Genomic DNA, 9160 nt, shown 5'->3' with positions numbered 1-9160 from the left:
GGAAGATCTTTTGACTAGTTGTCTGGAGGAGTGAGGTGACGATCCAACGTTTATCATGATATCCTAATAACTATTTCCTTGTTCAATGCGGTCGAAATTGTCATTATCTTTTGCCAGATTAAGTCATATAATACAAATTGCTGTCTAACTGAAGATAGGAAGGTGTAATTGAGCTTTACAGTCGACTCCTCTTAATGCTATTCTATTAGACATATCTAGGGCCTAGACTGTTAAAGAAAAAAACCAAATGTGAGTTGTTCCACATTCAAATTGGAGGGGGAGGATGACAACATATAAGATTGGTGGACTATTCCACCTATTGTAATTGGTTTTAGAATGAAATCCTATTCAGCTTGTATGTGGTCAGACTCCTCCAGTGAGGCTCACCCGATTATCATAGACTTTGAAGTATTCAACCAATCTATAGATCTTCACAAAGGGTAGTGATGCAGATGAAGTTCAGTCCTAGGTCTTGAATCTTGAATACCGCTATATTGAAGATTTGACCACCAAAATTAATTGGCGTCTGCTATGTTGGTGCATATTCTGTGAAGTAATGAAATGTCATTATTATATTCTCTCTGAGTATATTTCTATTTGGTTGATGAGAAAAATTTGTAATGATCAAACCACCTTTGCATATTTCACTAATTCTTTAGATCTATTTACACTTAACAGCCCTTCTCAGTAGCTGGTCTATACTTGTGAATTAGGAAGATCTACTTATGAGAATGGATGCTTGTACTACCAACGGCATTGATGATGCGGATACAAGTACTTGTAATTCCCTATCCAACGGAGTCGCAATTAGTGAAAATGGAATGATAGAACCAACTATGCTCATGGAGTTGCTGACTTTATTGGACTTGGATATAGCATACTTTTCCGAGAAGCTGGTAAACTTGGATCTTTATATGACAATTGTCTCCCTTGGAGAGATTGGACTTGGAGACTTGTCCATGTTGAACAGCAATATCTCGGAAGTAGAAGTTGAGAAGGCTCTGATCTTTGACGTTTCAATTGGTTACTTAGATTGTGAGATCACCGAGCTAGGGAGTTTCTTACAAGTCCTTCAGTCCAAAATGGTAGATGCACGTCAGAAGATATGTTCATTTAAACAAAGAAGAGACATCTTTATTATCTTTCAAGGGAAATTGCAGGCTTCTGAAAATTCCTGGAAGCATCTTCAGGAGCAACTGTCAGAGTTGAAGAGGCAATTAGCTAAATTTCACAGAACACTCTCATTTTTTCGAGAAAAAAGCTGTAAGTTGGAGAATTCTTTTTTTTTTTTCCTTAAAAAACAGGAGAAAGAAGAGTCAATTTTTTTTATTTTTCTTTAGTTTTGGAACTTAACTAGCCGCATAAGGCATAGCCCCTGTAAAATGGGGTTTAGAACAGATCCCGACCCGTGAGAAAATATTGGCGATAATGACCGGTGACTAGGAGTGTACCCAGAAGGAAACTACACCCCAAACTTGGTGCTGATGAAAGTTGAAGCTCCAACCTCATGGTTGGGAGCTGGGAGCTCTACTACTGAGCTCCCACTTTATTCTCAAGAAGAGTCAATTTACGAAATTCTGTATTTACCACTTATCAGGATCCTCTATTTATTTGCAGCATACTTGATTGAAAATGAGGATTCGGAGAGGTCGCATTATGATTTGCAGATTTCAGGGCAGCAAAGATTAGTGCTTAGGATGCTGGAAAAGTCTCTTGCTGCAGAACTAAATCTGGAGAAACAATTTTTAGGATCTAAAAAAAGAGAGGAAGAACTGAAAGAAAAACTCCTACATGCAAATGAGGTTGTTTCTGGCATGGAAGCATATTTAGGAGTTACTTTGGAGAGACTGTTGGAAGCAGAACATTCTTCTCAAGTTTTTAAGGGGATCGCAAAGGAAATGATGTCACGCCTCCAAATATATGATTTCAATATGCATTGCTCAGTTAAGAGAGAAGAAGAACTGAAATCCAAACTTCAAGCTAGCTTAAAGCAGCTTAAAGAGAGAGAAAATTTGGAGTATACATTAAAAGAACTCGAAGAAAAGTTTCGAGCTTCCCAGTCAAAGTTGGAGGAAGTAAATGCCTCGTATGAAGCTAGTCAGGAGGAACTTTCTGTGATGGAAGATGCGACCGAATCTTTAAGAGAACATGTTTTTATGGCAGAAACTAGGGCCCACGACGCAGAAGAAAAACTAGCAACTTTAACAGAAGTGAATATAGAGCTTACAGAAGAAGTGGGATTGCTTAAAGGTGGTGATAGTAATGAAGAAAAGATGAGTGTGCTAGAGAAACAGGTAAGAGACTTGGAAGTCAAACTGCAAACTTCAAAGACTTCTGCTGAAGTCAGCCAAAAGAACCAAAATATGTTGTACTCTGCCATCTGGGACATGGAAACATTAATCGAGGAGCTAAAATCGAAGTGCTCAAGAGCTGAGAGTTTAGCAGAAAATGCAGAAAAGCAGTGTCTTACATTAGCAGAAACAAACATACAACTGAACAAAGAAAAAGGCTATCTCAAGTCTGAAAAGGAAAAATTGGTGGAAAGTCTGAAAGTAGCTAACAATATAAAAGCTGCAAGGGCAAAGGACATTAATAATGGGGCAAATCTTATTGCTGAGATGATTATGCAGTTATCGACTGAAAGAGAGAGGGTCCAGAAGCAGGTATGATTTGAAAATTAAATTCTCATTGTTCTTTCATAGAAGTGATATGCTAACTTTTGTTCCGATGTTATATGATTTCTGAAGTCCAATTTTGCAGTTATCTTCTCTAGCAAGAGAAAACACAATATTGTTGGAGGAGTTGAGGAAGATGAGAAGAAACTTACTCGGGGCTAATCAAAGCAACAAAGCGGCTGATACAAAAGAGATCGATTCTCTCATAGATAACCCTGCTGATGGTAGTGGTACAAGTACAGCATCCCCAGTTACAGAAGAATTAGTAGTGACTCCGACATCTGCAACTGCCAGTAACCAGGTGAAGAATCATATACTTCATCCAATTTTTTTTACATGCAATACTTGGACTTTCACGCTTACTGATACACAACCTTGACCATCAATATCTTTACTTACGAAATTGTGAAAAAGTTTAACATGTTTTTCTTTTATAAATACATAATACCATATGCTTTCTATGCATTATTAAAAAAAATATAGTCAAAGTTGGTACATGTATATTGTAAAAATCAGTGTTGCATGTAAAAAAGAACCGAGGTCCAAATCAATGCCCTAGTATCCGATTTTACCTCCTGTGTATAATTTTGCATTTGTCTGTAGGACACCTGAAGTGTGTCCCACATTGAACATATATGAGAGTCGTTATAACTTCACAGTAGCCCTTACCCCTTTGAAAGCTTAGAGTGGGAGACTCTTATCTGTTCAAGTTCTCCATTGTGGGGTTGGATGATCAGTGAGCTTAGTGACTCGAATAGGGTTAATATATGCGCTTGTGGTGAAAGATCTGCAAAATGTCTATTTATGTGCATCTCTACTAATTTGATGCCTAAACATTACTACATAGCCAGTATACAAGAAAGTGTGTACTACTGTGTGCGATTGCCTGCTCGGCTTTGTTGACTAGCAAAATGCTTTAACCACAGTTTCGTAACTTAGAATGCCAAGGAAGTGCAGTAAAATCTGTCTATCATTTTTACAGTTTGTATAGGGATACTCCAGTTGGTACGTATTAGGCCACGTTGGTTTAGTAAATTTGAGAATATAACTACAGAAATGATTTCTAGTTAATCTGTTTAGACCATAAATTAGAGAAAGATCAATATCCCAACTGTTTGTATTTTGATGTTTGATATGAGTAAAAACATCGATATCCCTTATCCATTTGTTCTCCGCTGCAGGTAGATGATCCATCAGAAGAGAACAGCACAGATGAAGCAGAAGCTCCTGGTTCCTCTGGGTCTGATGATGCGGTTGCAGTTGCTGTTGCTGCCATTTGTACAAACCATGATGAAGCAGAAGCTGCAAGTTCCTCCGGATGCGATGATGTTGCTACTGCTGCTCTGGTTGCTGCCAATTGTACGAATCATGAAAATGAGATTAATTTCAAAAATCATGAAGATTCAGGAAAGACAACGAACAAGCATAACAACAAGAAGTCTTACATCTTTGCTGCAATTTTTGTTTTGTTATTTTCGATTTTAGCCATGAACATGAATTGGCAAAACATTTATCCTATCTTCAGGCTTTAACATATTGTTTTCCAAGAGCAACAGTGCAAAGTCCTCTGTTCTCTTGGATGATTTGTTCTGTAAATACTTAGTGCTCGTTTGGTTGACAGGAATTTATTTAGGCAATGAAAATTCTCATGATTTTCTCATTTGGGAAGTTTGGTTGACATAAAGCTGAATAAATGAGTGCAATGAAAATTCCTTGGGAAATTAAAATTCCCACGTGAATTGCGAATTCCAAACAAATTTAGGTAATTTCCTATGAATTAAATTTCCATGTATACCAAACGAGCACTTATATGTAATTGTTGATTGTAGGAGCTTGTGGAAGAAAGTATATATGAATCACCATTATCATAAATTCGAAATTCAGTTTTTTGGCTTTACATTTGAACAACCCGTCGATAACATGAAAGATTGCAATAAAGATCCTACTATACTTGTTAGGAACAATTTTCTAATCCCAATGAGTTTCTTTTTCCTCTAAGACTCAACAATATTTTGTTCCATTTGTTTATTAGAGAGCTGTTCATGCCAAATTCCTTATTGCAATCAATTTGTTTCCATTTATTTTTTGCAATAGCAAAATTCTTCATTAACCTAGAAGTTAAATTAACTATTATACATAAATTGTAGATGTAATCTAGCTTCTTTGGTAAATTCTTATGGGGTTGGTACTTTTTAATTTTATTTAATAAAGTAAGGAGAAATCTTGACAAGTTGGGAGAATAAAGGGGATCCCAACTTGCCAAAGGTGAGAATTGATCTCAAGACTTCCTGGAACCGGGAGTCCGGGAGCCGGGAGGGAAGTTCTAACCACTAGACTATCCCTCATTCTCTGTAGGGGTTGGTACTTGATACCTATGACTTGAGATCGAGTATCGTCAACATCATTAGGCTTAGTCTCTCGCAGAAAAATATATTATTCATATATTAGATATTACATACTCTTTTAGTTGCCAGATTCTACATGTATGTCTTTCCATGTCTTTTATTTATTTCTGTGAAACATACTGTTGTTAAGTTGTTGTTGTTGTTGTGTTGAATGAAATTTCTCAAACTGGGTGTGCTATCAATTTATCATAATTGGGGTTTTATAATTTTCTGCGTTTTCTGATTTATCATTAATATTAACAATTTTCATTCATTTCAAAGAAAGATTTAACCTTTACATTAAAAGTAGTAAAATTTGATGGTGGTGATTGGTGAAGAGGAGTATGATTTATTTTTATTTTTATTTTTTTGGCAAAAAACAGGATTATCGTCATTATGTGAATCTGAGTCCCGAAGAGAAGGCTGATCATGTTGCGAGTGCCAAAGGGTCGCTAGGTCGTTTCCCACCAAGTGTTATTTTGAAAAGTGCTGATGACTACGGATATATTCCTGAAGTACTTGAACTAGAAGAGGCTGCTTACTTACCTTGTTCCATATTACAACTTATTCACTGAAATCAAAAGGCTTATTCGCATCGACCACAAGGCACAAGGATCAGTTTGCCTCTTTTCTGAGAGCCAACCACGAGTTGGTGCAGAACTATCCTCCAGAGGGGGTTTTGCAGTTGCTCTGCGACAATTCTGCTGTTGCTTGTGCTACTGCTTTGCTTGAATCTCGACCCAACGAGCTCGATTTAGATTCGGTTCATTATCGCGGATACTCCCCTTTGGAGATGGCAGCTTGTAACTTATCTTATGGCATGACTAAGTTACTTTTAGTGCATGGGGCTGATGCTGACATCAATTGTGGTGCTGGTCAAATCCCACTTCATTTAGCGCTCCAATATGCATCCATGTAACCTTTCTGTTTCATGGTTCCTTCCGTTTCATAAAAAATGCATGGGAAATAATAAAAGATGACGTTTACATAATCATCAAGGAATTTTTGTCATCTTCCAGCCTCTCTCACGGCTCGAACATTGCTTTCATTACCTTGATTCTAAAAAAGGATTTTCCCAATGGCTTTCATGGTTACAAGCCGATAAGTATGATGAGTAGCTTGTATAAAATCATCACAAAGCTTCTCGCGAAAAGGCTACAATTGGTCATTAGCTCGGTAATTAGCCCATTTCAAACTTCTTTTGTCAAGGGCCGACAGATTTTAGAGGGTGCCCTCATTGCATCTGAAATTATTGATTCTTGTAAGAAGAAAAAAACCCCAGCAACCATCTTCAAAATAGATTTTCACAAAGCTTTCGATTCACTCTCATGGAACTTTCTTTAATGGTCTCTCCTTCAGATAGGTTTCCCAAAAAAATTGTTAGTTTGGATTAATTCATGCATCAGACCAGCCGCAACTTCCATTCTCATAAACGGATCCCCCACGCCTCCTATCAAACTTTAAAAAGATTTGAGGCAAGGGGATCTGTTGTCCCCTTTTTTATTTGACGTTGTGGTAAAGGTGCTCCACCTTGTGATTGAAAAAGCTACCTCGATGCAGCTATGGCAAGGTATCGAAGCCTCTCCGGGGGGGTGAAGATTTCTCACCTTCAAATATGTTGACGATAATATAATCTTCTACCCCCTGTCCCCTGAAGATGGAATTTTTGCAAAATATAAAGAAGACACTCATTAGTTTTTATCTTGCCTCCGATCTCTAGGTAAACTTTCACAAGAGTTTAATCATGGGCATTAATGTTTCTAATCTTTGGCTTGATGATGCAGCGAACAATCTTTTATGCAAAAAAGGCTCGGTCACATTCACATATTTCGGCTTTCCCATTAGAGGCTCGTCCTCTACAGTGGCAACCCGGGATCCTATCATTCAGAAAATGGAGAAAAATTTAGCTATGTGGCGTGGCAGATTGTTATCTATTGTGGGAAGAGTGACTTGCATCAAGAGTTCTCTGTCAAATCTCCCGCTTTATTATATGTCATTGTACCCGATCGCCCAAGAAGTCATAAACTAAATCACGGCCATCCAACGCCAATTTCTATGGAGCGAAAGTTTAGAAAAAAATTGTTATGGCTTTGGTGAAATGGGAAGTCATTCAACTCCCTAGAAAGCTGGGTGGTTTATCTTTGGGGAATCTCCTTCACAGGAACATTTCTCTACTATTCAAGTGGATATGGTGCTTCTTCTATGAAATCAAATCCCTTTGGAAGATTGTTATTCACGGGAAATATAGATACTCTCCCACATTCAGGGTGGCTGACTTACTAACCCCCAAATTGGGTGGTCCTTGGCGTGTGCAACAATTCTGAAAAATCGAGACGGAAAGAATATTGCTTTGAATGGAATTAGAATCAAGTTGGAAATGAGAAAAAATCACTCTTTTGGCATAATACTTGGATCGGTGAACTCCCCTTAAAAAATTCATTTCCAAGACTCTTCTCAATTGCAGCAAACCAAAGCGCCACTATTGATTCTCTAGGTGTTTGGAATGGATGGAATTGGGTCTGGGCCTTTGTGTAGTCTCGGGAACTCCGGGTACGAGATATCCATGAGAGGGAATCATTGCAATCCATGCTCGAAAATGTCTGCATATTAACCGACCGCTCTGATGAAGTATTATGGGCACCTTGCAAAAATGGATCATTCTCCGCCAAATCATTCTCATTCGAATTCTCAAAATGTCAAGCCCAAGTCATGAAGACATTGTTATCAACCCATGGCGTGGTCTTGTCCCCCTAAGGATGGAAATTTCTGCATGGCTCGCATGTTTGGGCTAGCTGAATACAAGAGTAAAATTGGCAAGACAAAACATCATTCCATATTCACAAGATGTATGTCCATTTTGTAACAATTTCGAAAATGTGGATCACTTGCTACTTCATTGTAACTTCACTTGGCAAATCTGGGGATGGTGGATGAACATTTGGGACCATACTTGGGTGGCACCACGTTCTTTAAAAGAACTATTCAATTCTTAGTCTCCTCCATCTTCGAACCACTTCAAAGCGTGGTGGGCAATTTTTTACATACTCATTTGGTCAGTGTGGAGGGAACGAAATGGGAGAATTTTCAACAACAAAGAATGCTCGCTCGATCAAATATGTGACCTTGTCCTGATTCATCTTGGATGGTGAATAAAAGGATGGGGCGACTCTTTTCCATTCTCAATTGACGAAATCATTTGAAACCCCAAGTGCCTTTAATAGGGTGTTTTCAGAAAGGTCGATCCAAACATCCCCGCTCAGATTCGGTTATGGTCCCCTCCTCAAATGGACTCATTTAACTGGAACATCGACGCATCTTTCAATCCTCTACTAAATAGACCCGCTGTTGTGGGTGTTTTAAGAAACTCTAAATGTGAGTTCATATGCATTTTCTCTACTCCCATTCCCCTAATGGAAACAAATAATGCCGAGGTTAATGCAATTTTTCTAACCATTCATATCACTTTAAACCGCCCAAACCGTGTTCTTCCAAAGAACTTCGTCATTGAGTCAGATTCTCTCAATGTAGTCAAGTGGTCCAAATCATTTGAGGGAGGCCCCTGGAATTTGAACTTTCACTTGAATTACGTTAGAAATGCCCAGAAACATGAACCATCAATCTTGGTCACTCATTAGATTCGTAGCGCAAATCATGTTGTTGATGCCTTTGCAAACAAGGCCTCCATATGCAGTCAGAATTCTTAGCATGGCTATAGTGTCATGAGTTTTGTCTTGGATATTACAACAGCCCAGTTTGTTTTGATTCGCTTCTTTGAAAAAAGGCTTGTAATTTTGAGTCTTGCCATGCGTTGGATCAGAGCCGGCTATGAGCCTGTGCAATCAGGCCCACAACACAGGGCCTCATAAATTTGGAGGCCCAATATTCTGGTGCCCTTCTTTTCTTGGTAAAGAAAAAACGCAAATCACTTCCCCCTCTAATTACTGAAGCAGGTAGCTCTTTCTCTCCTTCCATCAAAGCAATTGACTGTGAATATACCCCGTAATTTTCTCTTCCTCTAATTATACTTGCAATCCCATAAAAATTGAAGCTTTCCATATTTTCTTCTCAAATATCTAAGTTTTTCATTAATTTTCTTGTTTT

The 9160-nt window shown here is 38.3% G+C and overlaps 1 protein-coding gene across 1 annotated transcript; it reads left to right on the top strand.

The window, feature by feature from the left end:
• The first annotated feature begins 327 nt into the window (after positions 1-327).
• LOC104896159 (WPP domain-interacting tail-anchored protein 2) lies at positions 328-4335 on the top strand. The gene is made up of 4 exons (XM_010682878.4): positions 328-1263; positions 1618-2663; positions 2761-2976; positions 3857-4335. The coding sequence occupies exons 1-4, from the start codon at positions 726-728 to the stop codon at positions 4205-4207; spliced, it is 2151 nt and encodes a 716-aa protein (XP_010681180.2). The 5' UTR covers positions 328-725; the 3' UTR covers positions 4208-4335.
• Positions 4336-9160: the final 4825 nt, after the last annotated feature.

The sequence above is a fragment of the Beta vulgaris genome, chromosome 6, assembly GCF_026745355.1.
Source record: "Beta vulgaris subsp. vulgaris cultivar EL10 chromosome 6, EL10.2, whole genome shotgun sequence".
Lineage (NCBI taxonomy): Eukaryota > Viridiplantae > Streptophyta > Magnoliopsida > Caryophyllales > Amaranthaceae > Beta > Beta vulgaris.
This window is presented reverse-complemented; position numbering and strand designations above follow the sequence as displayed.